Source organism: Melospiza melodia, chromosome 1 (genome assembly GCF_035770615.1).
Source record: "Melospiza melodia melodia isolate bMelMel2 chromosome 1, bMelMel2.pri, whole genome shotgun sequence".
NCBI classification, from domain to species: Eukaryota; Metazoa; Chordata; class Aves; order Passeriformes; family Passerellidae; genus Melospiza; species Melospiza melodia.
The window spans coordinates 35,620,402-35,642,934 of record NC_086194.1 but is presented as its reverse complement, the minus strand read 5'-3'; the positions used below and the strand labels follow the sequence as shown (position 1 = coordinate 35,642,934).

The window sequence follows — 22,533 nt, the reverse complement described above, 5'->3', positions numbered from 1 at the left end:
AATTGGACAAGAAAACATGGGGCCTTTTCACTTACAGAAAACAAGGAAGAATATATTTTCTCTTAAGGCTACCTAATAATCTCCCATTCACAATGAAATCCTCCCATGCTGTCTATCCTAGGAGCAACTCCTGTGTCTAAGTATTTTAAAGTGTAGACAATAGAAGGAAATATTCAAGTAAGATCCCTGAAATTTAGCTGCTCTGTGGGGCAACCAGAGGAGGGGCTGACTGCAAGAAGCACACTCAATTTCAGAAAGTATTGGGGGTATGAAGCCCACTGAAAGAGAGATGTGCGTTTTCCAGCTGCCCATAACTGAAGTAAATAGATTTCCCATGAAATCACATCTCCTCATAGGAGTAGCTGGGTATTTCTGCACAATCAGGGAACTGGAATAAAATGATTACTCCAGTAAGACGCCAAAAATTAGGATGTACTACTTCTCACAGTTATTTTGCACGACTTGGATCTAATCTTTGAGAGCTGGGAGGGAGGCAAGATGAAAGAAGTGAGTGCTCCTGTTTAGAGTATGTATCTTATTTGCCTGTTTCTTAAGAAAGAAGAAAGCAACACTTGCAATTATCTCATGGGCGTTTATGTCCTTATGTGGAACTGCTTATGTGACAGAATGAATAAATTGTTTTGAGCACAGTGATGCAGGTAGTAATTTTCTAATAGTGTGTTGATTTTGCTTTAGTTGTATAGTGCATTTAAAAACCAAAAGCAGCTGTGGTACAGCAACATGGCTGGGTGCAGTCACTAGAAACCAGAGCAACTGCATGGTCTTAGTATTTGCAGTGGTCTTGAACAGAGGTGTGTCTCAGTGGAAGGGCACAGTGGCACTTGTGGGATCAGCTGCCTCAGGATGACAGCCAGTGTGATCCTCTGTATCTCCAGATGCTTCAATGGATCTTGAATGACGAATGTATGGAAACATTTCAGAAATGCTAGCAAACAGGCACAGGATTTCTCATTTCATCCCTGAAAGATGTTATTTCTAAAATACCCAAACCATAATAAAAAATTGAGTTAAAATTTCTTCTCCTTTATATATCTGCTGGCAGGTAGTCTAGAATTAGTTTTAAAATCCTTAGGAAGGTACTTACTACAGAGCAGTACACAAATTCCAGAGTAGATGAGAGCCAACAATATGCCACTTTTAATAATACTGTAACAAAATAGTTTTTAAAACAGTATTCAACTTTTCCAGTTGTTCGAGAAGCAATGTAGATGTAGACCCCTGTTTGTTACTACATTCATGCATATTTATCAAGTAACTACAGTAAGTGACACTATTGGTCAAAGCATCACTACTTTTTTTTTCTTTTTTTCTTTTCACATGATGTACAGCAAGTTATCACAATAGGCTAAAAAAAGACTAATGTTGATTTAGGAGTTGGTTTAGGAGTCCTATGGGTGAAGAGCTTCTTACCCCTACACCCTCTCACACCACGAATGTGCATGTGTGGGAATAGTTACAGCATAACTGAGCTACTGTAACAACAAAGAGAAAAGCAGGGACGTAAAGATGCACTTAACTGTCTTTTCCAAAAAGTTTTGTTCAAAGGCAACACCATGGGGAAAGATCATCAATGATCTATAACATTATTACACCTCTAACTGAGGGGAATTGATGGCAATTATATAAATTAATACCTTAACTGTAATAGCCTGGCTGTTAGCACCAGACTCACCCTGGAACAGCAGTATTCTTTTTCAGACTGGTGAATCATAGAATCATTTATACTGGAAAACAGCTCTTGAGATGATCTAACCCCGCTTTAACCCAGCACTGCCAAGTCCACCACTAAACCATGTCTCTGTGATGCCGGGTGAAGGCTGACCTAGAACAGAGACTAGACAGAGTTAAAGAATAAAGCAGGTATTATTAGAAGGCCTCGATGACTACACCTTGGGAAATACACCCAAGATGAACCCAAAATGGTCACAAAATGGATGACCAGTCATGCAGTCTCTCACTTTTATAAGTTCTGGTCCATTAGCATATTGGAGTTAATTATCCAATTATAGCTTTAGATTATGAAGTCCCATCCTTCTTGTTTTTCTCTCTTCATTCCACTGTTGTTTATACTCTTGGGCCTGAAATTTGGATCATTTGCCCTTGGTCCCCAGAACCAAGGGTCCTTTGTCTACCTATTCTGTGAAGAGACCTTACTATTCCCTAATATGAAGCTCAGAATTACGCACTAAAGTGGTACAGAATCTGAAAAATGTAAAAGCTAAACCCTGAGGCATCACCTGAGTGCCATATCTACAAGTATTTTAAATACCTGTAGGTATTAAATGGTGACTTCACCACTTCCCTGAGAAGCCTCCAATGCCTGACCACCTTCCTGGTGAAGATGTTTTTCCTAATATCAAATCTAAACCTCCCCTGGCACAGCTTGAGGGCATTTCTTCTTGTCCAGTGCCTTGTTACTTGAGAGAAGTGACTGACCCCTACATTGGTACAGTATCCTTTTGGGTTACAGAGAGCAATGAGGGCCCCTCTGAACCTCCTCAAGCCAGCATGTTGTTGGCCTTCTTGACCACCTGAGCACACAGTGGCCCCTGTTTAGCCACTGTCAGCCAGCACACCCCAGTCCTTCAGTGTCAGGCAGATTTCCAGCCACTCTGCTCCCAGCAGTGCCTTAGGGTTGCTGTAACCCAGGTCCAGGAACCCAGAAAAGCTGTAAAAAGGGGAATCAAAGGGTGGTTGGGATTGAAAGGGATGGCTACAGGTCATCTGGTCCAACACCCCTGGCCAAACAGTCACCTACTGCCAGTTGCAGAGGACAAAGTCCAGATGGCTTTTGATGATCTTTAAGGAATGAGATTCTACAAGTTCTGTGGGCAACCTGTTCCAAAGCTTAGTCACTTGCACACACTTGACAAAAGTGCTGTCTGATCTTCTGACAGCACCTCTTGTGTTGCAGCTACCCATTTCCTCTGGTTCTGTCACTGGACATCACTGAAAAGAGTCTGGCTCCATCTTTATACCTCCCTTCAAATATTTATATTCATTGGAGAGATCCCCTCTGAGCCTTCTCTTTTCTAGGCTGATCAGTCTCAGCTCTCTCAGCCTTTCCTCATAGGAGAGATGGTCCCAGCCCCTTCATCACCTTTGTAGGACTGTCTCTTCAGCATGGCCATGTCTTCTTTGCACTGGGGAGCCCAGAATTTGGACACAGCACATGTGGCCACACACCAGGTGTGGCCTCACTACTGCTGAGCAGAGGAGAAGAATCACTTCCCTGACACCTCCCTGGCACCACTCCTCCCAAGGCACAAGAATAAGGGTAATAAATGCTAGAAATAGACATCTTAGGACCAGATTTGAACATCTGTGATCCAAATACCTTATCCAAGGTCTGAATATTAAAATCAGTAGTTCAAGTCTTGTCTGCTGCTAGGCTGCTACTTTTCCCAACCAACTCTATTTGAGACAAGAACCACTTTGGGGGCTGAGCATTCCACGTGGTGTGTTTTGGACAATGAACCTTCACTGCTAGTGAACAGTAGTAGCTCTAAAATGTAGGTTTTGGACCCCTCATGCAAAGGCTTTGTAATTGCTGGGTAAAGGCAATCTATCACAGAAAAGGTAAATCCCCACTTTGCCAGCAGGAAAAGATAGGACATGTGCCCTTACATATGCTCATCACGGCACATGCGGTCACACACACCATTTCTTCTTCTTGCTTACAGTACAGCAACTTCCTTTTCCTCTACTTTGGAAAGGTTCTGTCATCTTTGTTAAGTCCACGACCACCCTACCCAGCTGGGCTTCTTCAGACACTATCCTATAAGGATATGTAATCATTAGGAGGTAGGCTCATTAGCAGCCACAGCTCCTTGGCACCTCCTCTTCAAGCTTCATGAGAAAAGGGTTGTGGGCCCATCCCTTCATGAAAGTGACATCCTGCTGCAATCTGAGGCCAGGCAGAATGGAAGAAGTGAAGAAATATAAAAACAGACTAAAGATAGCATATTAGTTTGACAGTTCATTGAAAAAAATGTCTAAATAATAACCGGAGAATCTCCAAAAATTATGATGGAAGGGGAAAAAAGAACTACAGGCACGTAGCACAAAACATTCTGAGGTAACATTGTCAGCACAATAAGAATGAGAATTGTTTCAACACTACAAAGAATTTAAATTTTATGCAGCTTTGCTTAAAAAATATTCACCTATATACAGTAATTTAAAAGCCTGTACTAACATTCCTGTAGTATGTAGGCCAGTTCAAAAGGTATAATTTATATTGTTTTACAGTTTATGGAAATGTTAATATTGCAGTACTTGTGACTCAAGTACAATCTATCACTGCAACAGGGACCCCTTCTGTCTTATATAATATCTTGATATTCTTTTTTAATACTAGTCCAGAGAACATCAGAAGACTCTTCTCATCTCACGTGTGTTCTTAATGGAGGATTTTTAGAGGGATCTGTAAAGAGATAGGAGAGATTTTAAACAGGGATTTTTGGATGCAGTTATGTAGCAGAGATGCTGCATTTATCTGCTACCCCTGGTATATACATCTATATGTTTACATACATACACACACATATTGCTTGTGCTCTGCAGCCCTTCAGTAAAAAGTCAGAATATACAGCAGACAATTTAGCATTTAGCCTGACTGAGGCTGCTATGAAAAGTCATGCAAAGTACCTTAGCATGGAAACAAAAAAAAAAAAAAAGGTTAATTAAAAGTTGGAGATCTAATAATACAGAAAACTGGGTTTTATAAAAAAGCAGAATATGGGCATGAGATCTTTTGGCACTTTAAACTACCCATTTTCAAAACTGGATAGCTGAACTGTTCTTACAACAGTGACCTGATTCTAAGTTGCTAAGTTAAGAAAGGAGGAAAAAAATAAAGCAAGGTTCAGCCATTTATCACTTCCTGACAAAGTTCAGGTACTAAGTCTCTTTGTTATTCAGGTGTGTAAAACACCATGCATAGGATTCAAGTCACAATACATAATGGAAGACATGGATCAAGTAATCTTTCTCAGTGATTTCACAAGTTAGTGAACAAAAAAAAAATCGAACTCAGTAGCTGCCCAAATCTGTTTTTCCAACATGACTGTTTTTAACATCAAAAGTTTTGCAAATTTACCTATCTGAAAACACAGGCTACATGTCCAGCCACATCATTTGTTTTTACCTAAGACTCTAAAGTAACTAAGTGCTTTTCATTATATCTTTAGTCCCTGTTGCCACTGTGACAAATCTCATTCTTCTCTATGCCAATACCAGCAGTCCAGCTATGCTAATGCTGGTTCAGTTCTTTATTTTGCATCCCCATTTTTAAACCTCTTGATAGTGATCAGATCTTTCCATGTTTACACACTTACCTCTGGGTATCTTGCTGGGATATGTTTTCTGAAATGGTTTGAATTCATCAGGTGGGGGGAAATCTTCCACAGAATGGAAAGTAAATTTTGATTCAAAGTCATCTGGGAAGTTTCAGGGAAACAAACATTAGCTGATGCTGTTGTTAAAACAACAACAACCAAACAAAAATACCCAAAAAAACCTCCCAAAACCCCCAAAACCCAACAATGTTGCCACAAGTACTTTCTATTAAAAATGTTGGCTTATTTCCTCCTGAAACTGATAGTGGCTCATTCTATAGAAAACATCTTGATGAGTACTTCTGTGAGCCATCCAAGCTTTTTGCCTTAATTGCAATCACTGCCTGCTGTTAAAATTGAAGTTAAGTTTCTGTCTGCTGTTCCACTTTTCTGCATCGATGGTATTATGGTAATTGAGGTATTCATTGGTAGTTTGAGACATGTAGCTGTAAACAAAAATGGATGGCCAATTCATCAGACCACAAAAATAATTCTTACTGGCCGTTGCCCTATAGGAGTGAAACCTCTAAATGTCCATGATCTGGTTTGAGGAATGGTAATATAAGCACACTATGGGAACTCTTCATATTTTTAAGTAACTCTGCAGGTAGTGTGTGCTTTCTTTTCTATTGACTGAATTCAAATCTTTGAAAAAGTCTTTATTTTCTATAATTGTATAAGCTTGTACAAAAATGTTTCTATTATACTACCCTGTTATTGCTAGAACAAAGTCTTGAGTGAGTTTTTGAGGTCTGAGACACACACAGGCTTTTGTACTAAAATTATTAACTAAGGCCAAGAGATTTAATTTAATGGTATTACCAATGATGTGCATATTTCCATTTTTAAGTGGTGTGTAGGGGTCATGAGCTGTAGCCCAGGTTGAGACTCCAGACTTGCTTGTAAGTTCAGTTGTTGGGGATCTTGCAGGTGGCTGTGGAGGTGTGACCAGCTTCCCAGCACCGGTTCCTTTAAAAAACAAACCGGGAGACCAGCACATAAACATCATCATGACTTAACCCAACAGTAAACTACAAAAAAGTAGAGGGGTGTAGAAAGGATTGCAGTATTTGGGGCAAACACACCCACAGCTGTTGTTTGCCAAGCCTGACCACAGATTTGTAGCATGAAGTATTAAATTCAAGTCGCTACTGGAATTGGCTGGGGCTTTCCATTTCCAGTTCTAAGGAAAAGTGTGACATTCTGAAGTGTGGTTTTGTCCCAGTCTGGAAGGGAAGATTATCCTTCCACTTTCACAAGAAGAAGCAGTCTCTTTAAGCAAAGGAAATCAACAGAACAACCACACTAGGTGGTATGTCTAAAAGAAAATTTCCTGATGCTTTGGCAGGAAATGCAATAGAATTATCATTAGTCTTGTGCATTTCACTGAGGAGTTGCAAGGGCCATCAAAATTTACATCTGGAAGAATGCAGGAGTTGAGTGACAGGAAGGGAGCCCAAGGCCTCCAAGTTAGCAGCCTCTCAAAACATAACCAGGGACAGGCAGGGTAATTTTATGGAAAACACAAATTGAACTACCATGAGAAATGGGCAGCTCAGCATAGCAACAGTTCATCAGAGAGTTCTGAGCAGCATTAAGCACCACCACAAGGCACCTGACCTGCTGTACTTACATGGCCTTTCCCCTGGCTCTCAAAGGGAACCTGTAATCTTTCTCCTGACATCTGGCTGCTAAAATACAGGGCACAGAACATTCTCTTTCAGATGTTCCCTGTTAAGTAGCTGTCTCCATTTCTCAAACCCACACAGATCTAGGCTCATGATCATCTTTTTTATTATTTTCATTACATTAGAGGAGTCTAACATAATTTCCCTCTATCATCTACTCAAAGAAATACTGGATAATACCCCATTTCCCAAGTAGTTGGAGAAACCTTCGGCCCAACTACCTTGACTGCAGGAGGCACTGGCTGCTTCCTTTTGGTGAACAGCAGAGGGCTGCAGCCAGATTTGCTTTTGCTCACCTATGGCTGGTAGCTGCCCCATCTCCGTTTCATTATGTTCTCTGGTGTTTCCCAGCTGTTGCCAATATTGCTCCTGCATGGGTACAGCTGCAGATTGGTATCCTAGGCAGGCTGGCACATGAGCAGCTGCTGACCTGGCACACACCATGGTGTGTAGTCTGCTCCCCCACCTGAGCCTGTCAGGTACCACTGCTGGAGACACACCATGGCCAACACAACAGCAAGAAGCAGCCCAGCAGTCCTAAGACTTGTCTCCACTGATCAGCATGTCACTTCCAAGAGCGGCAGCTTAAACGATAAGGCATGTGTGCCCAGTGCTAAGAACTGCCTGGCATCTCAAAAAGCCGAGTGTTTCGGGTGTTCATCACGAGCCGTGCAACCTACGGGTATTCCTCCCATGTGTGCTCTTCATCCCCACCCCTCCTTGCTCTCCAGTCACCAGTGCAATAGAATGGTTTGGGTTGATAGGCGGCCTTGAAGAACGAAGTAATCTTCAAGGTCCTGTTCCAACCCAAATAATTCTGTGATTTTCCCCGCTAGCCGAAGGGAGGGAAAAGCCTTCTTCCTCCGGAGGTGCCTCTCTCACCTGCGCCTCGGCCGGGTCTCTTCTTCCTGATCTCCCCCACGGCTGCGGGCTGAGGAGGGCCGGGGGTGGGTGGCAGCGGCAGCGACTGGATGTTGCTCGGCTTATGGAACTGTGACAGCAGGTGGGGAGACTTGGGGGGCAGCGGAGGGGGCACGTCGGCACCGCTGAAGGCCGGGGAGGGAGGAAAGGAGAGCCTGTTCGCGGGCGGGGGGTGCGCGTGTGGCGGCGGAGGAGGCGGCGGGGGCGGCGGCGCGGGAGGGGGACAGTCCCTTCCCTCAGCCGGAGCGGCGGCGGCCGCAGAGGCCTCGGCGGCCCTGGCCGGCAGCCCGCAGGGGGGCACGGGGGGCAGCGGGGGGGGAGGAGGAGGAGGAGGGGGCGGCGGGGGCGGAGCGCCTGCTTGAGGCTTGGCGGGTTTGTCAGCCTGAGGGGGAGGGAGCGGGGCCGGGGGAGCAGCGCCGGGGGTCACCCCTTTGGCGGGGCGATCGGCCGGAGGGGGCACAGGGGGAGGAGGAGGGAAGGTGAGGGAAGGCTTGCTGGAAGCGGGGGGCGGCGGAGGGGGCGCGGGCAGGCTGGGCCGCCCGGGACCCGCTCCCGCTGCGGCTCGGGAGGTGCCGGCAGGCTCCGGTGGGACAGCTGCCCTTGGAACCTCGGCCGGCTGCGAGAGGGTGCTGCTCGCCTTGGCGGCGCCGCTGCTCGGCGGTGCGGAGGGTCTGGGCGATGCTGCTCGGCCTCCGGAGAGCTTCCCTGCTGGAAACCAGGTATCACATGTTACACACTGGGATTGCGCTCCCACTCCTCAGACAGAGCACCCATAAAGGCAAGCTCTTCATCTTCCCCTCCCCAGTGGATACCCGGAGGGATCAAACTCATTCACCCCGGCTGCCCACGCTGTAATACGACTTAGGAGGTGATGCATTCCAGTGGGCACCAGGGATTCTGCTTCGTTATATGACGACCTGCTGGGAGACCTTGCTCCCCCCTCCCTGCTCCTCAGCTTCTGCAGAATGAAACAGTTAAAGGAGAAGGAACTTTTCTGTAGAGCCTGGGGCCCTTCACACCAGCCTCATCTTGCCTGGTACAGCCCGCTGGGTATTGAGAGTCCCGGTGGAAAGTACACGAGCAGTGTGACACACATCAACTGGCATCCTTCAAGTTAAGTACTTGCTTAGGATCAAAAAATTCACACAAATGTTACAGAAACCTCAGTTCCACGGATAAAAGGCAAGTTTTTAAAAGCAACGCCTCAAAGGCTTTCCGGAAGGCACAGGTTCTGGTATTTCCTTTTTAACAGCAAATGCCTGAAAACTCTTGAACTTACAAAATGTCTTTTCCCGAGTAAATGTCAAGGATTTATCACAAAGCAAGATGTCAAAAAAGGCATCTCATTCGACACTCACATAGTCTGATAGGCATGGCCTGTAGTTTTAAGAACAACTCAAAGTAGTTACTGCCACTGAAGCTATGTCAAAAGCCCCACCACACACAGTGCTATGCATCTTTGGCTTGCCTTTTGGGAGCAAAAAACCTTCAGGAAGAGCCAAGTTCTGTCTTTCTCTACAAAAATCTACTTTGCTCTGTGCTTCCTGAGCCGGCACCAGCTGCTCAGCAGTGCCAGAGGTCATTACTGTGACTATAAAAGTAATTTCTTATTGATGCTGGCACTTCTTGAGGTGAAAGCAGCAGTGGGGCTCCCCATGTGCCTTCCTCCTGTCACTGTGAAGCAACAATACCTTTATTTTTTGGATCAGTAAATTACCTTGTTGGATCAAAGCTATACTCTGTAAAATCCAGAGAGCAAAAATCTTAACTATGAAGCTTTAAAGTCATACACAGGACTGTAATACCATAGAAATATACACTAGTGGAGGGAAGGAATATAACTTTGCCATTTGTTCTGAAATTGATAAGCTCAGATTTCAATACTGTATTCAAGACACAATTAAAAGCTTTCATTAAAATAATGTAAAAACCCCAGCTACAGAGATCTTTTTAATCTCTGTCTTACCAAGCGTGGAGATAGCTTTTTATTTATGTTTTAAGAAATAAGGCACCTGAGATCTAGAAAGGTGGCTTCAATCACATTATTAGTTGAGCCCTCCCTAGTCACAGGATGAACTAAGCATTCACAAGAAAACCCCAATAAAAATCAATCAGTAAAGCTCATCCCAAATTACTTTTCATCCCAAATTTCTGCCCACCCAGTTCTGCTTTCATACAAATGAAGCCCTTACCTGTCATGTCCCTCTGGCCTGCTGGTCTGAGAACAGGAAAGCCACCAGCAAATAAACCTCCCAGAGGCTGCTGAGAGCCACCTTTATCAACAGCTGGGTTACCTCCATCTCTGTTAGCTCCTTTGGGTTCTGTTAAAAAGAACGAAAAATGCAGGATATATCAGAAAATCATTTCATCCTTGTCCTGAGACTGCTAAGGCCTGGTGGCATAGAAGCCAAGGCTAAACTTTTCCCTGTGCTGTTATACAGGAACTGCTGTTCCTCTCTGACCTGTACCTTGGAGCACAGCACCCTCTGGTGCTCTTCAACCTCATGCAAATCATGACACCAAGAAGTAGCTGTGGTAGCTGTGTTAGGCCTAATACTGAATTTACGTTTCCAGAATTTTTCAGTGGTTTTTTTTGTTCTTTTAATCTAATAAAGAACAATGCTTCTGCTAGAGCCAACAATTCCCACCTAACTATCTAACTGAAATGCTCTTAAGGATTTCATAATTCATTATTTATTTTGGAACAAGGAATGCCTGTTAAGGTGATAACTAACATGAAATGTTAACAGTCATTGATCTCAGAGCAGGATGCAGGTTTAGAAAGTGTCCCCTCTCTAAATCCTAAATCCATACAATGATGCAGACCTTTGCTGATGTTAAACCTGCCCTTCCATTTGGAACTGTCCACCTGACCTCCACCCACACCCGAGGCTCAGCAAAGCTCCCCCAGGGCCTTGCTGAGGAGCCCATGCTCACTTTCGATCTGTGGCGCACTGCGGTCGTTGATTTGGGTCACTTTCCTTAGGCGAGTTCCCTGCTGGATATCGGCCAAGAGCGCGTTCCGTGCTTTCTGCTCGTCCTTTCGCAATTTTGGTACCTCTGAGCTTGCCTGTTGACAAGAAGAGCTTTAGATGGGAGGTACAGACAAAAACACATGTTTAGAAAGGATACACAGGCAAACACGGGATAGAAGATTTGAAATAAGCCCTCCCTGGCAGCTGTCACTCTCAAGCCTTTGAGTCGAATCAACAGGAGCAGCATTCGGTTGTGCAGGAGGCAGGAAAGCTGAAAGTTTAAATAAAACACAAAACCAATACTAGTTAGGCTAATACTGTTGAAAGCAAATAAGGAAGCATGCTTAAATGAAATGTGACCTCATTTGGCCATTTATGGCCTTTGTCCCACAACTCCAGCTCCAACTGCCTCTGGCAGCTCTTATCACGCAATTTACAATGCTTTACATCAAAATTTTTATATGTCAAAACATAATAAATACCTGGTTTATCCACCTTTCTTAGGGAAATAAGATAAATGCATGCTGCACTTGTATTTGAATGTGATCATTAATTATTTAGACTCTCTGTACTGGAGATTAACACCAGTTTAAGCAGAATGCCTTTAGAATAATACAATTATGTTTTTGTAACGTTTCTATCCTAACCAAACTTGGTAAGTGTAAAGTCAAGTTGTAGTTTAAAGTTCTTTAATAAAACAAACAAAATTTATTCTTTATTCTTACTTCAAGTTTATCGTTATATATATTAAAAAGGCATATATTTAAAAAAATTGGATGTTTCACTTTTTAAAAGCAGATAACAAAGCTGTTATTCCTAAACCTATTGTGATTAACAGAGCAGTCTAATAGAGGAGAATCTTCACATCAGAGGAGCAATGTTCTGCTTGCTTCCAAAATTCCCAGAGATTAGACAACTCCCTAAAGAGAACGAGTACCAGAAATGTTTCCATAGCCCTTAATTTTAGCACCATAGTTGTAATAAAGCTGAACAATACCATCACACTTGAAAAAACCCCCTAAGCCAACCCAGCTTGGTAATGGCATTCTGAAAGCAAAACAGAAACTTGAAAACACTTAACCAGCTGCTGAATTAATAATGTGTCTAACTCGTTAATCCCAAGTGAAGAATCCTATCAGCACGATATTATTCGTGGTTATTTTTGTACTTGCTAAAAAAACCCAAACCCAGCCAGCAGGATTTGCTCCGCCCCGCTAGATGGAGCTCCAGACCGCCGCTAACGCCACCGCATTCTCGAACCCTGATGTAAAAACTCGGAATTACAACCTGCTGATATGTAACCACGTGCTATTTTAAAATGTTAGGAAAATCCCCATTCTGTTACATTTTCCTCGTTTGAAATAGCGCTGCCTGCCCTCGTACTTGCAGAACAGGGAGTCCCACTGCCCATTACGAGGCCCCAGAAGAGCTGCCCGTGTCAGCGGTGTTGGACTGTGTACCAGCCACAAACCATTTCCACTCCCGTTCTCTGGAAGCTGACAGTACTTACTGTGAAAAATGGAAATACCATAACTGGAACAAGGGTGATTCCCTTCCTCACAAATGCTCTTTACCAGTATCTTCAACTTCTTGTGTCCCTACTCCCACTAATGACTTTGCTGTGGCAGGACAAGAGCTACGTTTAAAATTAGACCTAGCAGCTGTCTTTCATTTCCGGGTTCAAGTGTCCATTAATTATGCCAGCTGTCCACTTCACCTCCCAGATCTACTTTTCTGGGCAGACAGGCTATTAGAATACAAAGTCTTGATACCCAGACAGCTATTAGGTTAAATTAACCAACTTGTGGTGACTTGTGGCAAGTGACCCATAACTTGGTAGCAATGTAACATAAGCAAGACAAAAATCTGTGGCATAAAAAAGCAGGACTATTGTTCTGCCATCCCATAATGCAGTATAACAAGCTGCCTCTCTCTTACAGCAGATTCCCCTACTCCAAGCATAACTCCATCCCATGCCCCAGCTGTTTCTTCTTCCTCTTCATGTACATAAGAGATTCAATCTTCACTGCCCAGCCTGGTGGACTCAGATAATTGATTAACTGCTGAGGAGCTTGATATGGATTCTCTTTTTTCATTACAAAGTCAAGATGGTCTGGGGTGTAGTGTGCCTGGTTTCACAGCAGGCAGAGCTCCTTTGGATGTTTTGTTTGCTGCCCGCACTTCCAAGGCCAGTGATAATCCTTGCCAAGCCTCTTTTCACCGGGTAAGTATCTCACCATCTACTGGTGTCCAGCATTTGCAAATTTCTGAATTTACCATATTGTTTTTTGAGACAACCTTCCTTTCTTTGATGAAGAAATAAATCTTGGATTCACAATCATGCTGTGCTTGCATAGCACAAGCACAGACAACAAACACATAAGTTCTGCATCAAGAGAAAGAGGAACTCTTATGGCTGTCAAATCTTCAGCCCTGATCACATGCAATAGAAGTGTTTCAGCAGGAAGACAAATACATTTTAAGTCACAGAGGGAAAACAGCTGCAAGACAAAAGATGTAATTCTTAGGCTACTTTCTACCCCACTATCTGCAGGGCAGCCTCACTTATTTATAAAAAGAAAAACATCTCAGTATTTCAATGAAAATCAGAAGGGAAGTGGAGAAGAATGTGAAGATAATTTTTTTTATCAGATGCCAGAGCTGCCTCAGGTAACACAGAGTGAAATTAAATTCCATACTTTATTTACAGGAATTGGTAAGGGAATGGTTGGGTTCTCATTACCTTAGCAACCACTAGGTTATTCTGCTACTATTTCAGACACAATGAACGTCACGTTGAGTACATACTTAGAAACAGAATGGAACAAACCACACATGTAAATAGCCTGAACATAAGAATTACTTCCTTTTCATCTCACCCAACTCCACCACGTTTTGTCTTCAGCGTCCTAAATTACACACTCAGCTATGATATGCAGTAAAGTATAGGACTAATGTTTTGGCTATCTGTCAGGTCTTCAAAATACTTGTAAATAGGAAAATATCATCAAATCATATTTTTTAGAGTGATGTTTCAGACTGTAAATCATCAATGTTGGGAATAAACATTTCAGAATTTGAAGCTGGTAACTTAGACTAGTGGAACTATGAATGAGGACAGCATGAATATAGAGAGAGATCTAAATCAGTGCAGCTTGAGGTTGCTTGAAAAGAACAACAAACCAAAACATGTTTCCCCACTGCGACTTGGAGGGGGGAAAGGAGAAAGAAAATGCACAATGTAAAAACATCAAATGTAAAACTGAAAGTGACTATATTACAAATAATGGTCATATCTCTGAAACTAAAGCCTGCATTCCAAGTCCTACAAACCGGGACCTGGAAGGGGGCTCCAGCAGCAAGCCTGAATTAGCAGGTATGACAAGGAAGGATAGTACACTCCTCCAGTATTTCTCATCCTTTCAGAGAAAACAGTGTGAGCAAAAATGGAATCACAAGCTCAGTTCTGGTCTCCAGATTTTTAAAATTACATTGTGGAAACCTAGAGGTGCAAAAGAAAGAGCAAAGAAGTGCTCAAGACACTGGAGGCAACAGCTCAGATTTCAGTAACTCTGTTTTGACTGTCAGCCCTGAAGTCTGAGGGGTGGTCTGCCTGCACACGACAACCTGTACTGGGAATGGTGGGGCGGACTCAGCAGCAGAGGCAGGCATTTGGTGAATTAATGTGAGGTGCAAACAGACAAGCCACAGACAGCAGTGGATTATCAATCTCTTGATAACACTTCAGATCAAGGCTGGATCCTCTCTGGCAGAAGTGGTTTTTGTGAAGCACAAGTCACCAGGTCCTGTGCAGAGTTACTTGGTGAGGTGCAGTGCCCTGTGGCGGAGTAGCACAGCCAGGGATTTGTTAACTTCCAGTTAGGAGTTCTGTGAAAGTGGATTGCTTAGTTTAGAAGAACAAGTCTCTATTTTTACACTTTCTATACATGGACCACTCCAGGCTTGACCCTGAATAATCACAATCTTAATACCCTAAACTGAGTTGTATCAGACAAATTAAGAACTGAGAGACTTTTTCTAGGGAAAACTGACTGAAATCCATGGCAATGAGCTCCATTTCTGGGTACACTCTGCTGTGATATTTGCATCACCTTCAGAATGTCACTTTACATCCTGCAAGACAGATGGGAGCATCGACCTACCCTCTGGGCTCCTACGATACTTAAAATATTTAACAGATATATGTGCTCAGATGCTAAAGTGATGTAAATGCAGAAGACACCAGCCATTTGGAAAAATTTATATTAATACTAATTATAATCTTCAGATTTTAAAGAGTACCCCTGCACACAGAAAAGGGGAAATCCTCTGGACTCTGGACAGGTAGTTCAGTCACAGTTCATACATACTGTCCCATAAATGGCTTGTATTTACTCTGATTTTAAATATGCTCTTGAATGCATTTGTAAAGTACTGCAGGTAATACAGATCTACATAAACAGGACAGCTGCAGGAAAAATGTACCTCTAGCCTCTGGGACAACCCAATAGCCAGGCAGTCACGGGCCCTTCTATCTGGTGATGTGAAAAGATGATCCAGTACTAAAATGATCCAGTTCTAAATTAGATAGGAGCCATAAGTAAGATAAAATAAAGCATTATTCCATCCAAAGGCACTACATACTTTTACTCAGAGAACTTAAGAGTACCGAGTATTTACACTTCTAATGTGCAATGAATTGTATCATCATAGTAGATTCCTTCTCCTGGTCAAATTTTACAGGAAACACTGGGAAGACACCTGTGCATAAGATTATTTATTTATCTGAAAAAGATAAAAAACTAAAACAAAAAAAGTCAAAACATATTTAGCTTTTCCCTAATTATTTTGTGAGACATATAACGATAACATTTAAGACCAATCAATACATTTGCCATCGGAATTTTATTATGGGCAGAAGGAAAGCTCTCTCTTTTGCTGACAATATAAATTATTTCTATGATTCTGGTGGCAATTAACCTTCTTCTCTCCCATTACCAGTTTTTCCTCCTGTAGAAAAAATCCCCCAGATTCAATGCAGAGATCAAGCACAGGTACTGGCAGAAGGCACAAGCAGCATATATTTTAGTGGAAAGAGAGACTGAGGACACCCCTTGCTTTCTTATTTTTCTCTGCCATGCTCAGCCAAACTTGCACAGATCCAGGCTGAGGCAAGTGATTTTCACCACTGCAGCAAGAAACTCCTGAGGTTTGGCTTTTAAGAAAGGGAGAGAGAGTGCAGCAAGATAAAGGCTAAGCAGAAAGCTCTAGGATAAAGGATATTTGATCACAGAGACAAATATTTATGGGGGGGGGGAAAAATTGTTCCTGAGCCAGTCCTGGCCTTCTCTGGCATCCAATCTGTCATGATGCAGAGACACAAACTAAAAAATGCAAGAGAAAAAGCCTACAAACATGACAATGGACAATTAAAACCAGCATCTAAAACAGCAGGTAGGGCAAAACAAGCAAGAGCTGTGGAGGCAGTGTAGTCAGTAATGTGATAGTGCCAGCTCTGGTCAAAGAAAATGTCTGTCAATAATGAGAAACAACTAAAACATCTAAACCTTAAATAAGGTATGTCTAAAACATCAAGAAAGAGCAGAAACCACTGGAAATATAACAAAATTCCCCAAACATTATTTCAATATTAACAATAACCAAAATTCTGGTGTAAACAAATACAGATTTTTCAGGAAAAGAGGACAAAAAAGGTGAAGCTGGCTGCCTAATGCAGAATGTGCGTCATGTCAGAGATAGCTGAAATAGGAGAGAAAAACACAGCTTGTTTGTGGTTGGTAAATCATCTGAGGAAGGATGATGAATGTTCTTACTACCCATATGGCACCACAAGACTTTCCAAGCAGCAGAGAATGAAGGGAGAGATGATGACTGGGTCCCCATCCAGCCATAAATCTCCTACTCCTTTGAAGGAAGGGCAGGCACTGGATTGGTGCTTACAACAGTCTGGAAGGGCAGAGCTCTTGAGTAAGGGGCCTCAAAGGGCATGAGTGTGTTAAAATACCCTTCTGGGACCACTGATGATAAAAAAGAGTGGACCAAGAACAGGGGAGACCTGCTTGCAAGTGACCTACTCTGTAGCTTCCTTCCACTTAACCACAAGCTGCTGACCACAAGAGTTCCATAAGGAGAGTTCTGTAACCATCAGGACTAAGGTATTCAAACGAATTCAGCTCCTCAAGGACTGCATCCTTTCCAAAAGCAGAACTGACAGAAAAAAGTAATATTGCCAGTAAGATGCCAGAACAGTCTAACAACGTACAATGTCTAACGTTTTACTAAAAGAATGAGGTTCTTTTGGAACAAAGTAAAACATGGAAAGTTGACCAGAAATTTCAGTGTAAGCTGACCAGCATGTCTTCCTTGACAATGCACAGGATTATAAAAGTCATCTATCCAATTGTAGCTCAGCATGAAATCTGAAACCCCAGAGGAATTTGGAACTTGATTCCAAGATCAATCCACTATTACTAGTTTTGAATTATGCCAGGAAGCAAGGATTTTACATTTGCAGCAGAAACAGTTTGCCCAGCAGGCAAGAGCATTGCTTTTACAAAGAATTCTCAAACCAGCAGCTAAAGTCTTCACCGGGAATGTGCCAAGAAAAGCAGTAGCAACAAAAAGAAGAAGCTTATTAAAATAATAAACTGAGTTTCCAGCACATCACACAAACAGGAATACCATAGAGAAAAACACGGTCATCCTTCTTGTATTTTCATTACACATGCACTGTCAAATACAAAATAAAATAATCAAAATAATCCCCCCTTCCAGTTTAAGGAAAAATCTAACAAGTCTCAACAACAAAGTAGATGTCTTTTTTTATTTTAAGTATTTTAAACTGCTTTTTTCTAAACAAGCTTGGGAGATCTGGTACCTGACAGTTTTGGTTCTGTTCACAAGAGAGTGCTGACCTCTAATTTAAAGCTTTTTAATTATGAGAGACCTCACCACAGTGCATGACTCTACCTGCACAGTCATTTGGAAGACCAGAGCCACTTCTGTGTTTCTGCTGTGTGGCATAGGACGAGACCAATTAATTCTTGGCACGTGGTCTGCCTGGGCAAACATGGCACTCTCTCAGCCTTCCAGCAAGCTGAGCTTCAAATGCTTCCCATGCGAGGGGTCACTCTCCAGCCAGCTTTTCTGAGGGAACCCACATGAGGGAACCTGCCAAATTGCTTCCTGGCAGCTTATGAAATCATTGTTTCAACAGAATGACAGGACCAGCACTTGACAATTGCACCTACACCCAGCTCAGTACTGATCACCCATGATCTCAGTCTCCACGGCACAAAGTTCTGCAGTCTGAGCCTTCAGGTTGAAAAGGTCACCGAGCAATGTGTGTACTTAGATAGGCTGAGTCTACCCTGACCTTGTTTCTCAGCTCCCAGCCAGGGAAGCAGTGCAAAAGTTGTTTCAGATCTCTTCCTGGCACCACAGCCACCGCCTAGTCCTGGCTTTGGTCCCAAGCAGTGAGGCCTTTCAGTGTTAGAGAGCCTGGTGCCTGCTCTGCACCTGCTCAAAGCAACCACCACACACAATGGCAGGGAACAAACACAAAACCAGCATAGCAGGAGCAACTTTCTTCTAAATCTATGTTCCCAGTGCTCATTTTAAATACCACCAGGAATCAATGCCACTGCACCCAAGAAACCCTCTGTTCCTTATGCTAGCACCACTGTATCAGATAATATAAAATCTTGTATACTAAAGGGTTCAACTGCTCCTGCCTCAAATGGAGCAGGGGGGTTATTCACTAGGGTGCACTTAAGGTTTTCCAGTGTGGGTTGCTAGATTTCTGTACCTGAATACAAAAAATGCAACACAATAAGTAGGATCATTTGTACCTGCTGAGCTTTTCTGTAGGTATTTAACTTTCTGACACCCACATTTTAAATGTAAATTCTGACTATTCTTGTACTAAAAGAAAACATGCAGTAACAGAAGCCACCAAAATTAAGGCAGTATAAAATTTAAACTACTCTAAAAGTGTTTCCCAGCAGTCCAGAAAGATCACAAGTCAAATACCAAAAATACCCCGAGACTGGCTTCAAAAGCTAATTTTGGACTTCATTTATTGATTTCTAAAATTTTGTGATTCAAAGTCCCATGATAGCCTCTGTATCAATGAAAAGAAAGGGAAAACTCTTACATAAACAAGGAAATCTGAGGGCCTGGCATTGCAATGAAAATGTCAAACAGCACAAGGCTGAAAACATTGCCATGGGAGCTGGTGACACTAGCACTGTTTATTCTCTCTGCCTACCACTGCAGACTCCCCAGAATGACAAGGGATACCATTAGAAGGGGCAACAAAACCTTCAGCAGGTAACAACCTATACACATCACAATTTAATCTCTAAGAACACTAGGCTATTTCTCATACCCAGTTACCTGTGCAGAAGCTACTGATCATTCTAAAACTCCTTTTCGCATCCACACAAAATTATGGTTAACCCAAGAGAGAACAACGAGAAATTGGCATTTCTTGCACTCTCACCTTCCAGCCATTCAGAGAAGTCCTACTCAAGCGCTGCTATAATTTTGAGCTCCCTTTTAATTAAAAGGCTAAAAGTATAATATTAATTGACGGATGGAATGTAATATGTAGCCACTGCATACACTAGAGATGGGGTATTAAGGGCATTATTACTTTGTGGTAAGAATGGTAAATTAACCTGTTAGTTGTTTGCAGCTAGGCTGCTTCTGGTACCTGGGCTTGATCATTTACAGCTGGTAAATCCACTCTGCAATTTACATACCTGTATATTATACAGATGAAAAACGAAGAGAAAGAATGCTCTTCAAATGCATTCCATTCCACTCAGACATATGACATTATGAAGAAACCTGCAGAACATTCTCTAAATATATTTAAAATAGTGACATAAGAGTTCTTAAGTGAAGCATTCAAGAAGATTAGCAGGAACTACATGCAATCCATGCCCTGTACCTGTCCAGATGAAACAGAGCAATGACAGTCTAGTATTTATGTTTTCTTTTCATCTTTCCCACATTTCACAGCTCCCACTTACTCTTTCTGTGTTTCTCGACCAGAAATAGAGAAAGCTACAGCAGCAACACTTTGAGACACCACAGCTATGCAATCTCAATTTTCCAACAGCTGAAAATTAAGTCAAACCACACAAAACCACACAAAGATACAGCTTTTTTTTTTTCTACATGATTGACTCTCACTTCTTTATGAAAGCAGATGGTGTGAGATACGATATATTATTAAAACACTGTAAATCAGTATGCTTTATTTCATCTGGAACAAAGCACTCAAAAATTTCAGCTGTGCTTTGTCCAGGCCTCAGCACAGTCTGTATGATCAGTCAGTCAGCAACAAGATTACCAAGCCTGCACTTTTCCTCACTCTGGTGTGTCTTACCTATCAGCAATAAATACTGTGCTTTAGTATCTCCCTAGGCTCCATGACAAAGTACTAAATATGATCTTACACCTCAGATAAAATTTTAATAAACACATTCCTAACTATTTTGCTCTTGGCACCATGCACAATGCTGTTCTTTCAGTATTACACTTGCATGTCTAGGGGTCTGAATAGAAACTTGAGAGATTACTTTAATTTTTACAATAAATAATTAGCAAGCATGACCAAAAATTTATGCATATGAGTGCTCATATGTGCACATTCACTCATACTATATTTGGTAAGATCAAATCAAAATACCATAAATCATCATTATCTTCAGCCAAGATGTTTTACATATGCTGTTTGTTCTCTTTCCAAAGAACAGTAGTGCTAAATGTCAGAGGAGCAAAACCAACTCCCACACAACTTCAGATGAACACTGTAGCTCTCTGAAATTCTTGTGAAGCTGAAGGAAACAGCTCAGCAAGGTTTTCAATCTAACAACTTAGGAGGGGAAGGAGGGGAAAAAACACCCCCCCCCCAAGGAAAACTATCAGGTGATGTTTTTCTCAACCTCAGAAATCCTTCTGTGTAAATCAGGATTTTATCATAACATTATATCATGAGGAATTGCTTTTCTGAGTTTTCTGTTACAGAATAGAAAATAAGAAGAGAATAAAAAACTTGGTAAACACTGACAGGTTTATCTACAACAGTCATTCTGTTTTTAATTTTTTAGAATTCTTAGTAAGGATGAGGTAATTATTATGCTTAATCCACATGCTATTCTAGCATTCACCATTGTTTCAAGGTTCACATTTCTATCATCAAAGTAAGCATTTTACTTTCTCCTTCTGTTATCCTTGTTTCTAGTGTGCAACAAGGCAGCAAATAAACACCTGGTGCTACTTTATGAGCTTTAATTATCTGATCCATTGTGATTTTGGGGGTTAATTTCTATGCTAAGACTTTATTCATAACAATTCTAAAGAGAACAGAAGTATTTTCTTAAACTCCACAAACACATGAATCATTAAACAAACATCTCTGAGTAAGGCACAACCCAGCAGGGCTGCTACACATCCACACTTCCTCCAATATTAACATTTTAATAGGTGATGACTGATCTTAACATTACAAATTCATATATACAGAGGCCACACAGCAGTAAGCAGCCTTCCCTGCAGGTAATAAGTGAACAGGGTTTATCAAAGCAAAATTCTCTCTTGATCCTTTTCTTGGGAAATTAGGTAGAGAAAAATTTGAATCGTCTCAGTGGTGACACACACTCCAGAAAATATGACAAGCCAAAACTAACCTGGTTGCCTCATATGCCAAGTTTAAAGGCAGGACTGGTAAAAGAAATAGATTTGGAATAGAATTAAATTTTTCGTGAGCAGAAAGCTTTAAAAATAACCCACAACTACCAACCTCATCCCCATGACCACCAACAAAAACTACTAAAATAACCTACCTTACATGGCATGCCCATAAACTAAAAGAGCTTTAGAAAAAGCCTCCTGTGTAAGTGTGCTTTGTTGAGGTGTAGAGGAAAAGGGAACATAAAGAGAATCGAATTCTATAAGCCAGTGCCAGAAAATACATCAGGGCATAGTTTTATTCTGCCTACTCACCCCTCTCATCTCTATGACCCCCAGAAGGCAGGCATTTGAAGACATGGTCAATTAATCTAATTAGCTCTATTTGCATTTTGACTCAGCCACCTGCATCTGCTACAGCAGACATCCCACCATTCCCTCCTGAGAAATCCAGCAATTTGTTTCCTTTTAAGTTTGGTCTAACAGCCAGTAGTTTTTTTGGCTGTTGGGCACAGGTGGCTCTTAGCATGTCTAAAATACCATCTCCAAATCACTTTGCATTGTCTTGTAACAACTTTTGTGAACAAAATTCAGTGCAAGTACTTACAGAATATCAGCAAGTGCAAAAGTCTTAGAAAACAGTAGGGACAAGGCCAAAAAACACTAGGAAGGAAGTTTCTTCTGCCTTAAGAGTCAACAGGACAAAAAAGTTATGTGCCATCAGTGATTAGAATTTCCATGAAGTAAGGACTGCAAAATTATTTGGGATCAAGGCTCACAATATTAGCAAAGAAAATGTGCAGAGAAAACATAATGTGGTGACTACTTCTGCTAAAAATCTCTTGATAGTGAAAGCAAGAGGAAAGT

General features: G+C 42.0%; 1 protein-coding gene across 7 annotated transcripts in view; it reads right to left on the bottom strand.

Moving 5' to 3' along the window:
• Positions 1-578: 578 nt before the first annotated feature.
• WIPF3 (WAS/WASL interacting protein family member 3) overlaps positions 579-22,533 on the bottom strand; it is a 38,455-nt gene continuing 16,500 nt past the window's right edge. For 5 of the 7 annotated variants that reach the window (XM_063153765.1, XM_063153755.1, XM_063153782.1 and 2 more), the window contains 6 exons: positions 10,907-11,039; positions 10,162-10,290; positions 7,931-8,677; positions 6,183-6,329; positions 5,361-5,462; positions 579-4,447 (listed from right to left, as the gene is read on the bottom strand). In XM_063153765.1, the coding sequence (XP_063009835.1) occupies positions 4,407-4,447; positions 5,361-5,462; positions 6,183-6,329; positions 7,931-8,677; positions 10,162-10,290; positions 10,907-11,039 (1,299 nt within the window). In that variant the 3' untranslated portion in view covers positions 579-4,406. Of the gene's footprint in view, positions 4,448-5,360; positions 5,463-6,182; positions 6,330-7,930; positions 8,678-10,161; positions 10,291-10,906; positions 11,040-12,454; positions 12,598-22,533 lie in introns of those variants that run through there. The other 2 variants (XM_063153799.1, XM_063153791.1) reach the window with 2 other exon arrangements.